The sequence below is a fragment of the Pelobates fuscus genome, chromosome 1 (assembly GCF_036172605.1).
Source record: "Pelobates fuscus isolate aPelFus1 chromosome 1, aPelFus1.pri, whole genome shotgun sequence".
Lineage (NCBI taxonomy): Eukaryota > Metazoa > Chordata > Amphibia > Anura > Pelobatidae > Pelobates > Pelobates fuscus.
In genome coordinates, this window is record NC_086317.1 from 90065554 (window position 1) to 90088963 (window position 23410).

The following is a 23410-nucleotide window of genomic DNA, read 5'->3' on the forward strand; positions in this document are numbered from 1 at the left end:
ACAAGACTCTACAACAGGAAATTCAATATATTTTCCAATAAATGTAACAATCATATCTGTATGAGTAATTTTCAGATTGTCTATCTAGTATTGTTATATGGGATCCAAAATATACTTTAATGGGAGAATTTAAAAACAAAACTGGAAAAGTAAAAGATGGGCAAGTGACTAGGGATAAGATACCATAACCACTACAGGTTATTGTATTGATTATAGTGCTATGGTCTGGTAGTAGCATAACCAATGCAATAACAAGTAGTGGTTATGGTGCTTAGAACATTCCTTTTATTTGAAATCATTCCAATTCTCTATTTCTTTAACCCCTTAAGGACCAAACTTCTGGAATAAAAGGGAATCATGACATGGCACACATGTCATGTGTCTTTAAGGGGTTAAATACTGGTGCAAATCACACTTATGGGTAGCAGGTAAGGCTCAATTGCCGAAAATTGTCTTGTCTACAAGAAACCATGCAGCTTGGATACATTTTGGAGTAGGATGTCAATAATTTACCTGTGGAAGAAACCAGAATGATAGTTAAAATTCAAAGTACGCATAGCATGGTACAGTCAGTACGCATAGCAGGGTACAGTCAGTACGCATAGCAGGGTACAGTCAGTGTAGAGACATATCCTGTTCTATTCCAAGAAAAATCTCTAAGCGTCTGCAGACTCTGCACCTTGAGTGATTGCTGCAACCCATTTACCACAAATGGCAAAGAAGACTAGCAACAATAAACTTCACGCTGGCAGTGTGTGATCCCTTGCGCTGCCTGAACCTATATTTCTTCATCTTTTTACAAGTCTAGTTTCTTTTGTTCTCGTATTGTATCTAGGACCATAGCCCAGTCTTATAGCTAATACCCACAATGATGGTTCTCCATCAAACATGATCCAGTCCGTGCAGAAGGATGTTTGATTGGATTGAACAATGTATAGATTAGATGGGAATAATAGCTTGCATGACGGGTGCACTTTAAGACAATTCAAAATATTTGCAGCAATGAATATTTTTAATAGCCAATTGTCCCACACCCAGCTCCTAACTTTCCCTAAGGCAGAGTTGTAAATCATTACACATGAATCACCTGCTTCTAGAATGATTTAAATGGACTGTTTGAAATCGCACCATTCTTGGAATCAGGAATCAAAGAACATAGAAAGTGGTTCAATGACACCAGGGCGCAGCTGATCAAAATAGACAGAACAAAACTCCATATTGAAACAACTGGGTCCCTAGATAACATTCCTTTAAAACATTGCTGAGCGTTGTGTTGTAAATGCTCAGTGAAGGAAATACTTACAGAGATGTGTTATCGTGTGGTTTCAGGCACTGAAACAAGAAACAAGTTTTAATCAGACAAGGAATGTGTAGAAAATCTGACCTTTACATGTAAATTCTAGTTCCAGTGCTGTCATACATAATTGTAAAGTTTCTTTCTCATCTTCGAGTAATGTTATCTACAGATTGCCAATGAGGAGTTAAATCACTTTGTTAAAGTAGGCTTAGTTACACATCTCCTGGCTGAGACCCTCCCTACACACTTCCTGAATATACATATACAGTTGCAAGAAAAAGTATGTGAACCCTTTGGAATGATATGGATTTCTGCACAAATTGGTCATAAAATGTGATCTGATCATCATCAAGTCACAACAATAGACAATCACAGTCTGCTTAAACTAATAACACACAAAGAATGAAATGTTGCCATGTTTTTATTGAACACACCATGTAAACATTCACAGTGCAGGTGGAAAAAGTATGTGAACCCCTAGACTAATGACATCTCCAAGAGCTAATTGGAGTGAGATGTCAGCCAACTGGAGTCCAATCAATGAGATGAGATTGGAGGTGTTGGTTACAGCTGCCCTGCCCTATAAAAAACACACACCAGTTCTGGGTTTGCTTTTCACAAGAAGCATTGCCTGATGTGAATGATGCCTCGCACAAAAGAGCTCTCAAAAGACCTACGATTAAGAATTGTTGACTTGCATTAAGCTGGAAAGGGTTATAAAAGTATCTCCAAAAGCCTTGCTGTTAATCGGTCCACGGTAAGACAAATTGTCTATAAATGGAGAAAGTTCAGCACTGCTGCTTCTCTCCCTAGGAGTGGCCGTCCTGTAAAGATGACTGCAAGAGCACAGCGCAGACTGCTTAATGAGGTGAAGAAGAATCCTAGAGTGTCAGCTAAAGACTTACAAAAGTCACTGGCAAATGCTAACATCCCTGTTAGCGAATCTACAAAACGTAAAACACTAGCACACCAACATCAAAACCTCATCCCAAATGTGAAGTATGGTGGTGGGGGCATCATGGTTTGGGGCCGCTTTGCTGCGTCAGGGCCTGGACGGATTGCCATCATCGAAGGAAAAATGAATTCACAACTTTATCAAGACATTTTGCAGGAGAACTTAAGGCCATCTGTCTACCAGCTGAAGCTCAACAGAAGATGGGTGTTGCAACAGGACAATGACCCAAAGCATAGAAGTAAATCAACAACAGAATGGCTTAAACAGAAGAAAATACGCCTTCTGAAGTGGCCCAGTCAGAGTCCTGACCTCAACCCGATTGAGATGCTGTGGCATGACCTCAAGAAAGCAATTCACACCAGACATCCCAAGAATATTGCTGAACAGTTCTGTAAAGAGGAATGGTCAAGAATTACTCCTGACCGTTGTGCACGTCTCATCTGCAACTACAGGAAACGTTTGGTTGAAGTTATTGCTGCCAAAGGAGGTTCAACCAGTTATTAAATCCAAGGGTTCACATACTTTTTCCACCTGCACTGTGAATGTTTACATGGTGTGCAGGGGAGGGCTGGCAGCCTTAGGCCTGGGGGTCAAATCCAGGCAAGTGGCCCATTGCACCAAGAGGAGAGTAAAACCACCTTTCCCATGTGATTGAAAGTGTGTGTGTGGGGGGGGGGGGGGGAGGAAGCAGTCACCTAAACAGACAATCAATGACAGGCACACACACTTGCTGATTTGGCACACACTAAAAACCACACACTCACTGACAGGCACAGAAGGACACATTGTTACAGGCATACTGACTCAGACAGACAGACATACTGACACACAGGCATTCTGGCTGACACAGACAAATTGGCACACACACAGAGACATACTTGCACACAGACATACTGACACACACACAGAGATACATACTGGTACTCACACAGACACACACAGAAAGACACACTGTTACAGGCATACTGACTCAGACACACACAGGCATACTGGCTGACACACACACAGACAAACTGGCACACACAGACAGACATACTGGCACACACACACACACACACAGACATACTGACACACACACTTACTCATACACAGACATACTGACACACATAGACATACTGACACACACAGACATACTCATACACACACACCCAAACTTTACACTTTTAAAACCAGTGGACAGGGGCTGAGTAAGGGCACAGGGCTGAGGAGGGGGCAGGGGCTGACTAAGGGGACAGGGACTAAGGAGGGGAATAAAAAAAAACCACTAAAGTGTATTTCCCCCCCTTCCTGAGTCTTACCTTAGGCCAGGGAGGGGTGGGCAGCAGCCAGCAGGAGCAGCAACCAGCAGCAGCCAGTGTAGTCAGCCTCTCCTGATGTCAGGAGGAAGGGGAGTGACTTCCTCTGCTCTTCTCCCAGACTCCCCAGCGGTCCTGTGAGAAGAGCAGTGTAAGTCATGCCCCCTCCTCCTGACATCATCAGGAGAGGCCGGCCGACTCAACTGACTGCAGACTGCAGGAAGAGTGAGGTAAGTTGAAAAATCTGACTCCTCAGCCAGAAGCAGGGGAGCAGGGGAGCAGAAGCAGATTTTTCCTTTTTTTTGCTGGGTGTGGGCGGCCCTGGGTTTAGGGCGGCCTGGGGGGAAATTGCCCCCCTGCCCCCCTTCCCAGCCCACCCCTGATGGTGTGTTCAATAAAAACATGGCAACATTTCATTCTTTGTGTGTTATTAGTTTAACCCCTTCAGGACGGAGTCAATAGTGCACGTTCTGATCAAAACAAAACGTAAACAAAAACTGGAATTTGCGCTATATGTCTGTTCAACCGTAATTCACCTCTTTCATATTAAATGCACCCACACTTATTATATATAATTTTGTTCAGGAGAAACAGGGCTTTCATTTCATATAAAATATTTATATATGAAACAATTTATTATGAATAAAATTAAAAAAAACTGTGAGAAATTTGATTTTTTTTTTTTTTTTTTATTTGTAGTTCCGCCTCACATTTTAGCTGTAAATGTCATAATACTGTTAGGTTTTACTGCAACAAAATGCACACATTTGTAATCAGCGATGTCTCACGGGTACAACAGTACCCACCATTAACAGGTTTTATGGTGTTTTGGAAAGTTACAGGGTCAAATATAGAACGTTCCATTTTCAAATTGAAATTTGCCAGATTAGTAATGTTACCTTTGAGACGGTGTGGTAGCCCAGGAATGAGAATTACCCCCATAATGGCATACCATTTGAAAAAGTAGAAAACCCAAGGTATTGAACGTGGGGTATGTTTAGTCTTTTTTAGTAGCCACTTAGTCACAAACACTGGCCAAAGTTAGCGTTCATATTTGTTTTTGTGTGAAAAAAGCAAAAAACTAATATTTGGCCAGTGTTTGTGACTAAGTGGCTACTAAAAATGACTGGACATACCCCATTTGCAATACCTTGGGTTGTCTACTTTTCCAAATGGTATGCCATCATGGGGGTAATTCTTATTCCTGGGCTACCATACGGTCTCAAAGGCAACATAACTAATCTGGCAAATTTCAATGTCAAAAAATGAAATGCAAGCCTTATATGTGACTCTCTAACTTTCCAAAACACCATAAAACCTGTACATGGGGGGTACTGTTATTCTCGGGAGATTTCACTAAACACAAATATTAGTGTTTTAAAACAGTAAAACATATTACAACAATAATATAGTCCATACAAGTGCCGTTTGTTTGTAAAAAATGCAAAAAACTTCACTTTTACTTAAAATATCATCGTTGTAATACAATTTACCAGTTTTAAACACGAATATTTGAGTTCAGCGAAGTCTCCCGAGTAAAACAGTACCCCCTATATACAGGTTTTATGGTGTCTTGGAGAGTTACAGGGTAAAATATAGTGCTTGCGAATTAAATTCTCTGCACTTTCTCCCTGTGTTGTCAGGCATGTCAATCAAATTTTAATTAATCAAATGACATAATTATGTTAAAAAATTACTTAAATATACACGTAGAATTTTAATATATATGCATTTATAGGTATTTAAATTCTACGTGTATACTAATGTAATCTTTTATGTAATTATATGTATTTATCGATATATATTTGCGGTTATTTGTATTTTATATATAGATAGATATATATAGAATGTCATTCTAAGTGTATTCTGTTTCCAATATATATATATATATTAATAACAAAATACAGTTAGAATGAAATTACATATGAATATATAATTTATTTTAAATTTTGTTTCAATATTTTATTTATTTAATTATTTATCTTATTTATTTATTATTTTAATTATACATATATATATATATATATAATATATATGTAGATCTATTATATATATAATATATATATACATATTATATATATGTAACGTCATTCCAAGAGTATTTTAATACTAATATATATATTAATACTAGTATTAAAATACACTTTGTATGACGTTACATATATATAATATGTATATATACATATATTATATATATATATATATATAAATACTTGTATTTTATTTTAACATGTGTATTTATTTATTTTTTTATACTTTCCTACCTATTTTAGACAGCCCCCCTGCTGGCAGATCCATAGCCAGCTATAGGGGGCCATGTGATCGCTCTTTGAGAGCGATCACATGGCCCCCGGGGGCCTCATTTGCCGGAGGGGGGCTGCCTGGGCTCTCAGGCAGCCCCCCAGAAGAGGATCGCGGCGGAGGTAAGTATAGCTTACCTCCTGGGGCTGCAAGCCATTACGGCGTTCTATGCCGCCGCAACGGCTTTAAAGCCCTTTAAAGCCGCGATGGCATAGAACGCCGTAACGGCGTTAAGGGGTTAAGCAGACTGTGATTGTCTATTGTTGTGACTTAGATGATGATCAGATCACATTTTGTGACCAATTTGTGCAAAAATCCATATCATTCCAAAGGGTTCACATACTTTTTCTTGCCACTGTATAATGTTTTTAACTTCCTTTGTTGCATAATAAGCTTAGGCGCCGCCTAAATTTTTGTTTTGGCAGGAAAAAACTATTTAGTTTTGGCCGAACCGAATTTAGTATGTTTGCTCATTCGTTTTCAGATTAAATTCAGCCATTATTTTCGTTTCAGAATTTTATTTGGGCAAATGAAACTCAGATCCGTGCCGTGGCTGGATCTTGCAGTCATGTAGCAGATAACTACCTACACTGGCACCCTTGTGAGATTGACATTTTCAGGATACCAAATTAGGAAGCTGTTGAATAGATAGCTCCTTCTATACAGCTACTCCTCACTTACCGACCAGGTTCCGTTCTTACGACCCAGTCGTAAAACTAATTGGTTTGTAAGTGAGGATTAACTACAAAGCATGCGCACCAGTGCAGGTCTATGTTTGGGGAAATTTCCCTGAACATAGATTTGAGGGATACCCTGCTCTGCTGTGCTTGTCTATGTTCCGAGAAAATTCCCAGAACACAGACCAGCTCTCTAACGTGGAGAATTCATGCATGGAATTTTTTTATCCAGGCTGAGTCAGTCACAGCAAGGGGCGGTGTGGCTGGGGCTACATAAACAGAAACAAAGTGATTTAACTTTTAAATAGCAGAGAACTGAGGCATAACACTGCAGTGGCATGATTTATACACCCAAACTGCTTCACTAAGCTGAAGTTGTTTTGATGCATGTAGTATCTCTTTAAAGTTATGGAGACAGCCTTCATAGCTATCATAACGGAAACATGCTGGTATGAGACACATGACTGGACAGTTAAATGGTTACACATTATTTAGGAATTATCAAAAAAGAAAAATAGTGTAAATAGAAATCAGAAATTATGACTGACTGTCAAATCTCAGAGATACTAGACTAGTTGCTACCAGAGAGAGTACTAGATCCATAAAACCAAAAAATAAATACATTTTAAATATAACAAATCTTAACATGTGGTGAATATGCTTGTGTACAAACAGTGAACATATAAAGGGTATTAGAAATCCATACCCTGTTAAAAATGCCTATTAGTATTATGAATTAATATAGCAATGTGAACAATTAAGCAGGACTGATTGAGACGGCACAGGAAGATTGGTAAGTATGGAGTCCTCACAGTGGAGTCAATCAGTAATAAAAATAAGTTGCTGAGTGGAGATGATAGCAAGATGGTCCATTATTTAGGAAGGATAGAAATAACAGGGGTATGGTGGGGTATGTGTATGTCAACCACAAGTTAAAGTCAAATATTAAGGCGGCACTGTCATGCTGAACTTACCTTTCCCCAATCGATTCCTCTTCTCTCCCTCTGTCAGGATCTGTTCTTCATTTCTTCCTGTCTGCTCTATTTTTCTTTAAAACATAAGACAAAGTAGGGACTACTTTGTCTTATGGAGGTTTCCTACTCTTGACTAGCTATGACCAGCGGAGGAGCAAAGTGTGCTTTGTTTTAGGTGATCAAAGCAATTTTCCCACAATTCCTGTCAGTATTCCCGAACGTCCTGTCACTTAGACAGAACGCTGTTGAAACCACCGAATTTCGTCCTAACAGAATGAAGCAGTTTTCCCATTCGTCTTAGGACACAATTCTGGACTTTGTTCAGCTTGTAATTTGATTTGAATGAATGAAACTCTGATCCTATTCGTGCCGCGACTGCATTTTAGAGTTATGACTCAAATTACAAAGCATGGGAAAATTCCAAAGAACTTTCCCACGTTGTGTAAAATGACACAGAGCACTCTGGTTGAATTTCAAGTTATTTTTTATTTACAGGGATTTAGTTTTATTGCCCCCCCCCCCCCCCTCACTATTTTTAGGGTGAGGGGGATAGGTAGAGGGGATTATTAAAAAAAATTTGGGTGGGGTTGTGACTAGGGGCTTGGGAACTCATAACTCTAACAAGCAGTCGTGGCACGAATAGGATCAGAGTTTCATTCATTCGAATGAAATTCCAATCCGAACAAAGTCCCGAATTGATCTCAAATCACTTTCTTTTGAAATAAACTCAAAAAATCCAAAGTACACAGGGTATACTAAAACATATCATTTTATAAAGGCCAGTTTCAATAAGAGTAGGGCAGCTTTACAACATATTGACTGGTATAAACTCTTTAGTGGAAAACAAAAACCAAAAAAAACAACCACTGGGGATAAATGGAATATCTTCAAACAAATACTAGACAGGTAAATTCCTCAGTAACTATCAAGCCATGTATTACTTTAGCATTACTTACCTTTTTAAATATCTTTTCTCTCCGAGCAAACATTGCAAACAGTATAATGAGTGCTCCCACCACTACTGCTGCACCGATTGCTTCTATTGGAAGTACATCTTTCTTATCTATACAAAACAATGGAAAAATACATTTATTCCCCACCATAAAGAAAAGTCACAATGGCACCAATTAAGGATTTACCTCTGGTCCGAGTCCTATTCTTGGTTCTTTTAAGTCAAGGTTTGGAAATGTTTCAGTCATATAATACAGAGTCCACGTCCAACTCAGTAACTATATTATTTCAGTCCGTGAAAGTCTACATATATCACAGTCTGATAGGTTCCATCTTTTTCAGTCCTGTCTCATTTATGTTAATTCTTCTTCTAGTCCCCTTACCAAGTTCTGGTTCCTCACATATCATTCCTCCATCAAGGGCAAGGAGTAGGTGGACAGAAGAAGGGCACAGGAAGAAAGGAGTGACAGAAGATGGGCAGAGGAGGGGAGGTGGACAGAAGAAGGGTACAGGAAGGAAAGGGGACAAAAGTAGGGCATAGGAGGGGAGGGGGACAGAATAAGAGAGGAAACAAAGAGAGACACAGAGAGGCTGGGGGAAAAGACACACAGAGGGGCTGAAAAGGGACAAAGAGGGGCTGAAGTGGTACAAGGAGACACATAGAGGGGCTATGGGGACAACAAAGAAACACACAGATGGACTGGGAGGACCACACAGAAGGGCTGGGGGTAGGAGACACACAGATGGGAAGGGGAATAAGAGACATACAAAACGGTTGAGTGGTGCTGTAGAGTATTTTTCCCCCCTTTATTTTGTTCCTACTTCTCTCCAAGGCCTTAACCTCTGGGTTAAAGTTTCTCATAAGGAACATGTATACTTTTTTCAACAATCATATCTATATCTTCTTCAGACATTCGTGTCACCTCAGCCTTTCATCTTTTTCTTGGGCTAAGACGTTACATGAACAATGCCAATTATGTGTTCAGTTTATGACCTCTGTTTGCATTTGCTCCAGAGCCGGTTGTAGTCCTGCCAGTGTTTGGTGACTGAGATAGAGGCTGCCGAACAGAACACTCTCCAGGAGAGAGAGGACTGGGGTCAAAAAAGTCAAATAATAAATGACAGCTACCCACACACAAACACACACACACACCGCTACCTGAACTGCACACACGCTGCTACGCACAGTGTTAAATTGTTCACTTACTGCTGTACACATATACATACAAACAAAGGCATGCACCTAGAAGTATAGAAGTAACCTATTCTATGCTAGACACGTGCACACACTACACACACGTACAGATACACAAACTCTATATGTGTGTTTGTCTATACAACAATTTTTTAAATCATATTTAAACCATTAATTTAGGAGGTGGGGGGATGGCAGGCACCTGAGAATTCTGGGCCCACACGTGCTTGAGATGTAAACATGGCCATGATTTGCTCTCAGCTGTTAGGTTTGTGTTTAGAACTTACATCAACATGGAAAGCCATTCAATGCATGCTTAGTGCAGAGTTGATTGGCACTAAATACCAACTACTGGGTGTAAGAAAAATAGAATTGTACATTTTGTAGCATCTGTGTGTTTAAGGCAAGCAGCTTGTGAGATTAAAGATAAACGCTAGTTTATTAATAAGTAGTTTGATTTATTATAATGCTTGCATGGTACTGGCCTTACAATGTATGAACTACAATACAAGCTTGACATCCATACTTGGATTGCCTGAGGAACATTTTACAATGTCTGTATTTGGATTAAGATCCAAAGATAAGCAGTGTCTGATAGTCTGGCTGCTGTGGTTTAGGTGTCCATGATGGACAGTAATTCAATGGATTGCCATTGTCAGTAGCTGGACTGCCAGACACAGGTTGGCAGACTATGACACACTAATGTTTCGAGGGACCTGGAAGCCTCTCTTGGCACCCTCTGACTGTAAACGTGGAGTGCCAAATGGGTACAGAAGGGGAGAGACACACAAATGATTATGTCCCACATCTCTTGCCTCAACTCCTACTAACATAATCAGTGCTGTGAGTGGTTCCTTAACCCTTTAAGGACCAAACTTCTGGAATAAAAGGGAATCATGACATGTCACACATGTCATGTGTCCTTAATGGGTTAAACATGCACTTATATCACCCTTTCAAACCATGTGATTTTAGCTCACACTAGCAGAACTACCAAAAAATGTATGTCTCTATCTCACCTTCTACGTCAAGGTTGAAGCTTCTAGTAAAGTTCATGCCGTTTATGAAAGCCATACACGTATATAAGCCGGCATCTTTTTTCTCTGCCTTGTTGATGGTGAGCTGGAAAGAGTCACTGGTCAGGTACTGCTGGTAGCGGGACACCATGTTGACAAGGTTATCATTTCTTCTCCAAGACATCGCAGCTTGTGGGTTGGCCTTAAAATCGCAAGTCAGTTGTGCAGTCTTCTCAATTTCCACAATCACATTGTCCTCTCCAGTCAGGATGGGGTCAACTGTAAAAACATGGATCAAAATTACAGATGGCTGAAATTTATTTGGAACCAATACTTCTTGAGTCCCAGTCATCCTTCATTTATGCTGGTGTGGAAAGAGTCAGATAACCAAAAGCTTCAAACTCGCTATATAAGGAATGGAAACAAAATGTACAATATAACTCCTACATCTATTTTACAATATCCTTGAGAAAACTGTTTTATTTTGGTCCATAAAACAGAAAAAATATTAATTTCTGCAAAAAGATGTCACATTTGAACTAGAATAGTTTCTCTATAGCAACATAAGCACACACTATCAGATCAATGTTCTATTTTCTTTTAAATATGTCATTCTAGTAGGATGCCCAAAAGGTGTGAAGTGGCTTATAAAGACCAAAAAGTGAACACCTCATTAAATGTGCTATGGAGCAGATGCCAATCGTGTATATTGGGGAGACTGGGAGAAGAATAGTGTCTTGCCTATTTATTCAAATGTTCCTAAAATGTTCTGGATCTCCAGTGCACCTAGTGCCCATCTAAGTTTTTTCCTTCCACAGCACAACGCATTTACTAGGTTATTTACTAAAGCTGCCTATCTAGTGACCCGCAGACTGGCCTTTTATGTTAAAAAATAAATACAGTTAAATAAAACATTCTCAAAAAGCCTTCCAGAGCTGAGTCCGAGGCCTTGCAGCCGTCTTCCTCCCATTTCATCATTTTACCTGCTGACTCCTCTTCGACTTCTCGTCCAATGTTTCTCATAGAGAAGCATTGTGGACGAGAAGAGCATGTGCAACAAGTGCCACGCCACTCTATTCAAACACTGCTCATAGAGAAACATTGAATTCAATCATCTAAACAAGATTTGATTTCCACACAAAATGGTAAAAATTACCACCAAGTCGGATGCACTCGCTAACTCATTCAGTTTCAAAAAGGGTGACTGAAAGCTCTTAAAGGAACACTCCATTTACTATAACAACTTTAACAAAATAAAGTTGTTACGGCGCAAGGATGCCCCCAGGTACTTTCTTACCTTAAGGGGTTAAACCATTTTCAAACAGTTTAACCCCAAGGGCTGCCTCCAGTGCCAGATCCCCCAGGTGGCATTCGGTTTCTGGATGCAGTCTGGAGGACCTAGAGATCTGGCACTAGAGGCAGCCAACTTTCCCTGTTTGAAACTGAATGAGTTAACAAATACATCTGACTTGGTGGTAATTTTTACCATCTTGTGTGGAAACCAGGTATTGATAAACATTTATCAACTTTATCTCTATTGGGGATGGTAAAACTTTTGTTAACTGGTAATTATTAGTCATTAAAGTAAATTTGTCATAACAGATATAGGTTTTCAGTTTTCTTACCACTAAGTTTTTCAGTTTAATTCCCCTAACACTGTTTAAAGCTCTTGTCTCCTGCTTTGGGGGGTAGGGGGGTAAAAATGTTTAATCAATGACATGGAATCCCTTTTCTTGTATGAAACAGAAACACATTTTTGTCAAATAAAATGGTGTGATCAAATAGTAAATTATCCTATTTATGTGTAAAGATTTATCTAGAGAATTGATCATTAAAGTATATGGACATTTTTTGTAAATAAATCATTTGGAACATTTTTGTATTAGTATAGAATCATTTGTAAACTTATTAAACTAAGGTCTATATTAGATGAAGAAGTGGCATACAGTCAAAGAGAGGAAGGTTTAACATCAGTAAAACCTTCTCCATGTTTCACCATATTCACCAAACACACAATCTGATCCAAAGACAGAATGTCCGGGGTCAGGGTCAGGTATTTAATGGCAGCATGGCGTACCCAAAAATGGCAGCTTGGAGTACCCAATATTCCTTTCCATTTAATGCACAAACTCATCTTTTTAACATTTTCTCCTCTCCTTTGCTTTTTTGCTTGATTCTAATATGAAGAAGCAACTGGGTTACTAGGACCATGCACAAAACGTGTTTTTGCCTTGTGTCATGTTCTCTCTTCCATTTTTTTTCTAAACCGATACTCTTCTCTTCCTCTTTAAACTTCCCATAGTTACTTCTAAAACATATGTGTTTCTGACCATAAAAGGGACACTCCACTGCCCAAATAGAAAGAAATTTGTAAGAAATCACAATTTAGTAGATATATCCCAAATGAAAACATGCTTTGCACTTAATTGTGTTTTTATTTCTTCGTTGGGGTTATATCTCTTGCCTGCAGCCTTTGCAAGCCTTCCCCTTCTAACCACACTCAGTTTTTCTGATGCTGTCCAATCACAGACTTCTCGATGCAGCTCAATCTCAATGAGAAGTCTTTGTAAGACAGGTGCTGTGGGCAAATGCTGCCTCTTGAGTTTAGCTCCACTGAAATAAACAAACCAGGAAGTAACGGAACCTATTGTCTGCCTGAAAGTCAAGGGGTGTAGAAAGTTAGTTTATAAAAATGCTATTTTTTTATTTAAATCTGCTGGGGTGTCTCTTTAAGACCAGTAAGTGAATCCAACGTGAATTTAAAATGTAAGGACAAAGTAGCCAAACTGCAAGCATAGCTGGGCTAGAGAAATATTCAGCTTTATTTTAAATTCACTTTGAACTCACCTTGAATTTTCACTCTAGTAAATATCTCTGATGGCCTTAATGGTCAAAAAACACATACATTTCAAAAGTAACTGGAATCTGTCAGACCTGTTTTTGGTTATAGTGGTCAAATCCTTATTATTTGTCTTGTTTTACCTATAGTGCAGCTTTGCAAATATTTTGGCGCTATATAAGTAATAGTAATCGTAATTGGTTACTATTTGCATTTTTTAATTTGATTTCTGTTTTGGGGAAAAATCCACAATATCCAAAAGCTGATTGACTTATGGTATGGCGGCCCTAAAGTAAACTTACTCTGAAGGTGAAATGTAAATGTTCTAGATATTTTCTGCAAACACAAAAAACCCAAAAAACAATCTGTGTATAATAATAAGATAGTGTTCTATTATAATAGTGTTACTATGCCATCAGGGTACGAGTTACTCACATTTGATGTCTAACATTGCAGACACCTTGATGGAAGTGTTACTTTTTAACACACATGAGAAGCTCACTTGATTATCTTGAGGAGTTACAGGGAAGATACAGATAGAGCTGGAGTTTACACTGTTTTCGGTTTTAATGTCCACCTGACTGCTTCCACGATACCAAAGCAGGGTCTCATTGCCAGTATTGTTGACCACCTCACATGTTAAGGTAATGCTGTTACTTGTGTTCGCGGTGAGCAGAAAACTGTTTGTGTGGCCATTAATGGACACACCAAGCGCTGTAAAAAAAAAAGTTTAAAAACAAGTGCTCAGTACAGTTTACCAGTCATTAATTTGGATTTATATAATCTTGCGGGAATATCTGGCTGGGCCTAACGCAAATTACTTCAGAAAAATTGACAATCATAGTTAAGGCCTACACAAGTTCCAGGGAAGATACAATAAAGAAAGATCAGGATTACTGAGGATAGGGTAAAAGCTGAGTCAATAGAAAAAAACAACTACTTCAACTAGTTTGCTGGAGTGATATTTAAAGGGACACTATAGTCACCACAACAACTACAGTAGTTGTTCTGGTGAGTATAATCATCACCCCGCGCAGGGGTGGAGACCGGGGGGGGGGAGGACAGTAGGTCCCCCCTCATTATTTTTATGGCCCCCACCTACCGCGCAGGGTTGGGGGCGGGGGGGAGGACAGTAGGTCCCATTCCCCAGTGTGTATCAGGGTCCCTGAGGACAGGTGTCAATCCATATCTGCCAAGTGACCATATGTAGGGGGAACAGTCCCTATTCTGCTCTGTGTCAGTGTGTATCAGGGATCCTTAGGATAGGTGTCAATCCATATCTGCCAAGTGACCCTATGTAGGGGGAACAGTCAATATTCTGCTCTGTGTCAGTGTGTATCAGGGATCCTTAGGATAGATGTCAATCCATATCTGCCAAGTGACCCTATGTATGGGGAACAGTCCCTATTCTGCTCTGTGTCAGTGTGTATCAGGGATCCTTAGGATAGGTGTCAATCCATATCTGCCAAATAACCCTATGTAGGGGGAACAGTCCCTATTCTGCTCTGTGTCAGTGTGTATCAGGGATCCTTAGGATAGGTGTCAATCCATATCTGCCAAGTGACCCTATGTAGGAGGAACAGTCCCTATTCTGCTCTGTGTCAGTGTCTGGGGGGAGTATCTGCAGTAATACAGAGTTTCTGGAGGGAGTATCTGCAGTAACACTGGGTGTCTGGGGGGAGTATCTGCAGTAACACAGAGTGTCTGGGGGGAGTATCTTCAGTAACACAGAGTGTCTGGGGGAGTATCTGCAGTAACGCAGAGTGTCTGGGGGGAGTATCTGCAGTAATGCAGGGTGTCTGGGGGGAGTATCTGCGTGTAACATTTATATGCACTGAAAAAAATAATAATAATAAATTGAAGAAAAAAATAAAAATGAATGCAGCTTCCGAATGAATCTTAAATGGATGCTGTCCAGGAGGTGGGAGGGTCTGGAAGGGAGGGTCTGCTGCCGATTGGCTGGAATGTGTCTGCTGAATGTGAGGTACAGGGTCAAAGTTTACTCACTGATGATGAATAGGGGGCGGACCGAACATCGCATATGTTCGCCCGCCGCCGCGAACGTGAACACGCTATGTTCGCCTGGAACTATTCGCCAGCGAACCGTCCGGAACATCACTAATTTCCACTAGATGTTTGGTCTATTAAAGTAGTTTATATACGATTCTCTCCCTGCTAACCAAGTTGTAACAATTTTAATAGATTGCACTAGAACTGTCGATGTAACTTAGTATATAACATTCACTGTATCAGTCATCAAGGCGCTCCAACAGTCTAGGGTTTAGACGTTTTCTGATTCTGTTTCTACAACATGCAGACAGAACTTGGATGTGCCACAAGGACTGGGCTGGCAACCAATGCACAATACACGTTATTGACATTGAAAATTCATAAAATCGTGTTTTTTAGTTACCTGAAACTTGATATGACACAAAAAGGAGCAAGATTAAAGGAATTAGGCAATGCTTCATTCTGAAAGGTCTGAAGGTAGTCTGTAAAAACATAAGAAAATAACCTGATGTATGTTCTACATGTTTTTTTCTGGAAAAGTGCTAAACAGTAAATTTGTGTCATGTGCGTGCCAATAATTAAGGATTGTTTTTTTCTAAGTTGTGCTTTTATTGAGATTTTACATATATCACTGAATCACATGTCACAATGTCAGATAAGGTCTACACTATAGGTACCTTGCAAAGCAATTCTAAGACAGGTAACAACATCAAGAAAAATAACAATACCTTTGTTTAAAAGTTAAATAGATACTATAGGCAATGGAACAATTTTAGCTTAATGAAGCAGTTTTGATGTATTGACCATGCCCTGCAGTCTCACTGCTCAAGTCTCTGTTTTTCACCAGAATTTTGCTGGCTGAAACCTGAAGGAAGGTATAGGACCCATTCGTCATGTATACAATTAAAAGTGGTGTCGGTAGAGGCGAGGCCTGGCGGCCAAATGGCTGGACGTGCTTACTCATAGCTCCTGCACATTCAGGCCTAAGTTTGGTGTTATATAATTGAGCTGCCTGTAACCATGTGTGAGTGGTGGATGCAGTTATCTGGTGCAGATTAACGTGAAGCTATCTATCGTATAAGCTATATATCATAAGTCCTATCTTGATTGGTGCCCTGGCGTCTGGGTAAGCATCCGATCCCCCAATGTGGTACTCACTTTGCAGAGAGACTCTCCTGCCGCCCCATTGACCCCTCCCCCTCTCCCACCCCCGGATTGGTGGGCTTCATCCCGGTTCCCACTGGTGAGACACATCCTTGTACAGCCACGGAATTTCCTGCCGAAGCAGAATACACGCGGTGTACCTAAGCTTGCTGGTGCGCCACAACCTCCACAGTCACAGGAGGGTTCAGATGTCTCCAGTTGGAGAGAGCGCTTTGAGTCTCAATTTAATCAGATCTGCAAGGAGTTTTATAGACGCATCTCTCGCAGACCTTGCACCCCTACTCTTCCTGTCCTGCCGGAAAACAGTGATGCAGCGCTGGCTTGATAACCTTGCTCTGGGCTGGTGGCCCATCTGGAGATATCTCCAATCAGCCATCCAAATGCCCGGACAGGCCTCCGAGTTCTGGTGCATCTTTGGGCTCATGGCCCTACTGAGTTGATCAGGAGGGCCCTTCGATATATGGTAGCGACTCCCTACAAGGCCTGGGTTTAGGGGAGGGAGGATTTCTGGTACAGCAGTCTCATCCTGGATCAACAGCATGTTACCCAGCTTGCTTATAGGACTGTTTAGCAGAATGAGGTGAATCCTTACCCAGTGTGGAGATGGGTTACATAATGCGGCCTACTTGTGGCATTGGATAAGCTATGAGGCAATGAAAGGGGAGACTCTGCCTAACTTTAGTCCCCAGCTTGTTTGTATAGTGCAAGGATTCCTATTTTTTCATTTCCTTATATTTTATAATGTGAAAAAAAAAAAGCGATACCAATTTGTTGAAACGTTTAGCTTGTTTAACCTCCATTACCCATCTATATCTATGTCATGTCTGGAGGGCTTTCTTTGTGTCTGAGCTTTGTAATTGTTTTTTACCTCGACATGTTGGCTAAGCCTGATTTACAAAGCTTTTTTATCTTAGCCTTTATGTCTAGAGAGAGTTCAATGTCTCAACGGTGAAGCACCCCTCTAACCTTGTAGGCTTGGCATGTTGTTCTACCTAGATTTATCATGGTTTTTTTTAAGTGGAATATTATCTTCTGACATTTTATGCTACACCTCTGTCGTTTACTATAGTATATACTCGTGTTAAGATGTCTTTACCAGCTTGTATGTCTCGCAATGCACGCAAAAAGGAAAAAGTGGCGTAGAAAAGTATCGGAGTGCAGGAAAAGTGGCTTTGCCAACATTCATGGCTCCATTAACATGTCTATAAATATCAGATATAGCATTGTACATTCCATAAACGTTCTGGAAAGTACCCAGACAGGTTGATGTAATTTGTTTATGACTATTCTTTCTTCTCTAGTTAAAAATTCTTAATGGTATTTTGCATGAACCAACATATATGTTATTTAAAAAATTATGTTTTGGACACTGCAGCCTGTAACACACACACACACACACACACACACATATATATACATATACGGGTCCGATAGTTTGTGGTGAGACCGAAAACAATAAAAGTCCCCACAGTGCTAATAGAGAAATTATTGTTGCATCATCTGCATATTTCAAGTTGGACTTTAGAAAGATACTCAAGCAGTAATGTTTACACAGCTATCCCAGAATTCCGAGCTTGACATGCAAATGAGCACAGGCAGACATTGTGTTTTAGATATCACTCTCCCTTAAACCCTCACTGCAGAGTTACGACCTTTTGGGTCTCTTCAGCATGGCATACCCCCAAACACTGTCATACCTAGAAAAGGGATACTGATAGGAGGAGATTAGGGGGCGAAGCCATTGACACAATTGTGTAATTTGCCCTGCCCAAAAGCATAAGCACTGATCTGTCTGCCAGTCAAGAATTCCAGCCCACTGAGGGTCCACCTTAACGGAGCATAAACTCATCTAATAATGCGCTCACACACTATACATAAAAGCAGGACACCAGGGAACCAAGTCAGGCTGGTGGGACAATCGGGACTGCCCCTCTGAATTGCCAATGGTTTGGAGGCATAGTGCCAGTTCTGGTCTGGAAGCTGAAGTCTTTTTGAGAACACAAAGCTAGGTGCCAGAAAAATTGTGGTGAGACAAAACCCAAAACACAATAAAACTCCCCCCGCAATGCCGGCGCCATCCTGATCAGATCCAAGAAGTCTAAACTATGCAATCCATGGGTGGTTTCTGATCTCCTGATAGATCACAACCCGTGCTTTACACAATGCCTGTCTGTGCTCATTTACATGTCAAGCTGTGCCCAAGGAGGACTATATATACGTATATATTTACATATCTATCCACAAAAAAATGTAAAAAAATCTTTATAAGGAGGTGTATTAATGAAACTGCACACCGCTTTCTCTATCCACACCTCACTAATCAACCTTGCTTCCACTCCTTCAACTGTGTCACGTAAAAAGCCAAGTATCTATTGTAAATTCTTTCCCATATATAACATACATCTTACCCTCACTTCTCTCGTCCCTTTACCTTCTGTCTCTATACGTTCAACTTGTCTTGTTGTGAAAACGTGTTTGTTAGTCCATGTATTGTACACTGCTGTGTGATTTGTTGGCACTTTCTAAATAATAATGAATAAATATACTTTGTATGAATACAGATAGCAGATAATGTCATTTCTAGCACGTACACATAAATAGCCCTGATCCCAATAAATTATGGGCGCAGAGCTCCACTGCCGAACAGACAACAATTAGCTGAAAACGTCTAGATATACAAATTACTATCTGATAAAGGCGCTTAAAGGTACAGAGAGTATAATTCTTAATAACGCTACAACAGTCTAGTGGGACTCCCTCTGACCCACCAAAAACATGCATACAAGAAAAGTGGAAAAGAGCCCAAAGAGCTATAATCCTCAAGATTCTTAAGGATTATAGCGCTTTGGGCTCTTTTCCACTTTTCTTGGATGCATATTAGCTGAAAACGTTTATTATAAATGACAAATTTGCTACATATTTCCCAGTAATTTGGTTAGAACACAATATGTGCTTCTCACCCTTACAATTACAGCTGTACTGTTACTGGATTTGATTTATTTCTTGTGAACTATACAAGAAGCGGTTTCTATTTTGTTTGTTTTTATTTGGCACCCGGTTCCGGCAAATATTTTCACATTGTATATATCACATGGCGTATATAGTTATATGCATATTATTTTTTCAAATCTGTGTTTGCTAAAACGTTCTAATACAAGCCAGTGAAGCATAGTAAAACAGCATCAGTTAAAACATTATACATTGAGGTATAGTCATATGACATAATAAGATGTTTTACATGACCAGGCGCATGTTATGGTTCAAATAGTGTTGCCAGATCATAATTTTATTAGAGATGCAGAAAAACATACTTTTGAGCCACAGTGGTTAAAATAAAACTCTGGAATCTGTATTTTTATATGTCTCTAATTTATCTTTTTTATATGGTAGCCCATAATCACTGTTAAACATATTCATAAACACCATAAACAAGTTAAATGCCTCCACTAGCTCCGTAATCACCAGATATAAATATCACTGAAAGTTTATGGGATGTGCTGAAGAGCAGAGTTTGAGGAATATTCCAAACTTCTTCATCCTTGAGACTTTTCTTTCTCTTTTTAAATAACATTTATTCAAGACATGCCATATCATCACGTTTACACATGGTGTGTTGTGAAAGAATATATAGAAGAGCTGTTTGGCTCGTGCATTAATAGAGACTTTTTGTCTTGAAGAATAACACGAAATCACTCTGGAAGGGAAGACCGAACGAGCCTGTTTGGAAAGAATACGGTGTCCTAGCTCCATATTAGATCATTATTATTGATATATTGCTTTCTTTGACCTTATCATGCTTTCTCTCTACACACCGAACACAATTGAGATCAGTGCATACCTTACTTACCTTATTAATGTTTTATAGTTTTTCTTCACAATTTAAAATGTTGGCTATTTCCAAGTATTTTGTTCCAACTTCTTGATTAATTATCGTAATTCCCCTACCTATCATGCTAAGTTAGGGCAGAATATTTATTTCTTACCTCTTAGGTGCTGGGATTGTTCTTAGCTGTCAAAGAGAAATGAATGTGGTTCGTGCCAAAAGCTATTCTTATTCACTTTAAATTCTTTATGGACGTCAGGTTCAATGCCTGAGAAGTTACAGGTCAAGGTCTGCAATGTTTTATGGATTCTGGGTAAATATAAAACTGCACTCAAGGAAAGCATTCCACATTGTTAAGTAGAGACAAACCTGTTTTCAGTCTCTTTAATGGTACTGGGTAGGGCACTTATGTCATGGTGATTCCTTATATATTTGCTGTCAAAATATTTCTGTGTCTTTCACCTCTGTGATTTCACATGGGACAGTGCATTGTTTTACCAGACAGTACACTATGTTTCTTTTAAAATCACTACAGAACTTACCTGTGATCCAGCTTCGGGACAGACTCCTCACTGAAGCCTGGGTCTTCTCTGTGAGATCATCAACATTGATCATAGTGTCCAATCAGATACTTCTCAAAGAGAAAACACATAGCGTATCTGTGGCAAGCACTGTGATCCGCCAGTCTTCTCCGATGAAGCTGTTAACGTGCACACGGAGTGTGCCCAGTGATACTGTAATGAAGGTCCATTTTTTTACATGAGTTTTAAGTTGTTATTTTCTGTTTTTGAAAAATGTCTTTTTTTATATCAGACACAAGTCTTATATTATGCTGAAGTCTTTATTTTCTATTCCATAGCAGCAAATAAACAAGTTTTATTAAAGCTCTTTTCCATCTCACACAAGTTTGTTGACTGCACTCATAGGGAAATATAACAGGAAGAAATCATAGAAAAAATGCACATTTATTGAAGTAAAAAAAGAAAATACTAGAACAGCAGTCCTTGTGTATGCTATATTGGTCCAAGCATGTGAAAGATGAAAAAATTTTTGTGAGTGAACAAAGTATAAAAAGTCCAAAACCTGAGCATAGGACCACCCGCAGCTGCTGTACAAGGGGAAGACCACCAAAGAAGTTGACCCTAAAGAAAAATTAGAGAAGCCCTGGACGCGTTTCGCACTACTACGAGTGCTTTCTCAACATGGGCATTTTATGGGATTCCTAAGATTTATAAAGGAAGAGGATGTGCAAAAGTGCTGGTCTATTGAGACTCACACCCTTAATAAACTGATTGAAATCCCCACCTTTTACACCCTTTCAATGACAGAATAATCAGATCGCTGTATTTAGAGTTTCCTTAGAGTTAGCTTGAACCCAAACAATATAAGTACTAACCAGGCAGGCAGGAATGACAAGATATAAAGAGAAAGTCAAAGAATTATATATGCCTTATTCCCTGATTAGAAGGAAACAAAAATAATGATGTCACTCAAACCACAACAAAGTGGGTGAGTGAAAGCTGGATAGTAGGTAAGTATCTTGTTTAAATACCTATTACATTTAGCTGGACCACCACTAAATGTACATATATATACACACGTGTCTCAAAACTAGGAACAAAATAAGAAAATGACTAGCCTTATAAGGCTTCTCCACTAACTCATAATGGGAGTATAGGGTCATCCAGTAAATTGCCTAAACTAATGGTAGCTGTAGATTGCTTGTTTTAGCCCAGGATTTGCCCTGTCCCCAATCTAGATTAACATAAATATACCAGGGTGAGAGTAAATACCTTATTGGTGGAGGTATCCGAGACCAATAGACACAATATCTGAGGAGTAATATACAGTCCTAACAAAGGTTAATTAGAAAGTTTGTAAGACAGTTAGATAAAAAGCCTCTCTCCCTGGTAAGCTAGCTAGATAGTATAATAATTAAATCAGTGAAAATGCTGCAAGGACACAGGCATGGTAGGGATGCCTTCATATGCCACTTGTCGCCCTTTGAGTTTGGACCAGAAATCCAAGAGCAGCCTGTCTAATCTTTCCAGGAAAAGAGAGCATGTGGAGTAGTTGGTGGTGGGATCGGCCTCATCCCCTTCACTAGCTGTTAGTAGCCCGCGGGTCTGACCCGCTTCAGATCCGCCAAGCATGACTGGACCAGCCACTGGTCGCACTCCACTATAGCCCAGAAGATTATCTCTCCGGCTCAGACAGGTAAGAATTGATGAATACGGGCAGCAAGGCTCCAAAAGCAGCTCATTAGTTGGCTTTTGCCTCAGGGCTCTCTTGATATGCATCTTATCCTCATGGTTGTCAACCTCCGCCCCCTGATTTTTTTATCATGTTTTTGGTGTATTTATGGATAATTTTTGGATTTTCTAACAGAGTTTGTTAATTTTTACACAGTGTGCTCCTGTAGTAAATTGTGTTGTATGAATTTAGCCCTGAAGGAAAACTTGGTATTTATAGTGAGCACCTGTCTTAATTATAGTAATTTTTTGCTTTATTTTGAGTTCCTTCCATAATATTAACTGTTACTCTCTAATTAATTAGCCAGTTCCCGAACCTGGCAACATTTAGCTCAGATTCTCATCTCTATCTTCCCCAGTGCTTCCGGCATCTTGCTCTCTTCACTCCATCGCCCTCTAGTGGTAAATGCGTTTTTGTGTGTACAGATTACTCTTACACTCATTAGATTTGTTCTGCATTTCCTCCTTTCTTTTCACTAGTTTAGATGAATCCAGCTCAGAGGATTGCACTCACACTCACACTCACACAGACACAATGCACTCACACTGACACACTCACAGGGACACACTGCACTCACACTGACACACATACAGAGACACACTGACACACTGCACTCACACTGACACACTCACAGAAACACACTGAAACCCTGCACTGACA

The 23410-nt window shown here is 39.8% G+C and overlaps 1 protein-coding gene across 1 annotated transcript; it reads right to left on the reverse strand.

Moving 5' to 3' along the window:
• Positions 1-387: 387 nt before the first annotated feature.
• Positions 388-20719, reverse strand: TMIGD1 (transmembrane and immunoglobulin domain containing 1). The gene is made up of 7 exons (XM_063444235.1): positions 20658-20719; positions 15914-15992; positions 13936-14214; positions 10665-10940; positions 8456-8562; positions 1304-1332; positions 388-513 (listed from the first exon to the last, which is right to left on the reverse strand). The coding sequence occupies exons 2-7, from the start codon at positions 15969-15971 to the stop codon at positions 510-512; spliced, it is 753 nt and encodes a 250-aa protein (XP_063300305.1). The 5' UTR covers positions 15972-15992; positions 20658-20719; the 3' UTR covers positions 388-509.
• Between the last annotated feature and the right edge of the window lie 2691 nt (positions 20720-23410).

Coding starts and splice junctions, on each gene's coding strand:
- TMIGD1 (XM_063444235.1), bottom strand. CDS start 15,971: ATGAAGCATTGCCTAATTCCTTTAATCTTGCTCCTTTTTGTGTCATAT. Junction 14,215..15,913: donor TGTGTCATATCAAGTTTCAG/GTAACTAAAAAA, acceptor TTTTTTTTACAG/CGCTTGGTGTGTCCATTAAT. Junction 8,563..10,664: donor CTTCAACCTTGACGTAGAAG/GTGAGATAGAGA, acceptor TGTTTTGTATAG/ATAAGAAAGATGTACTTCCA.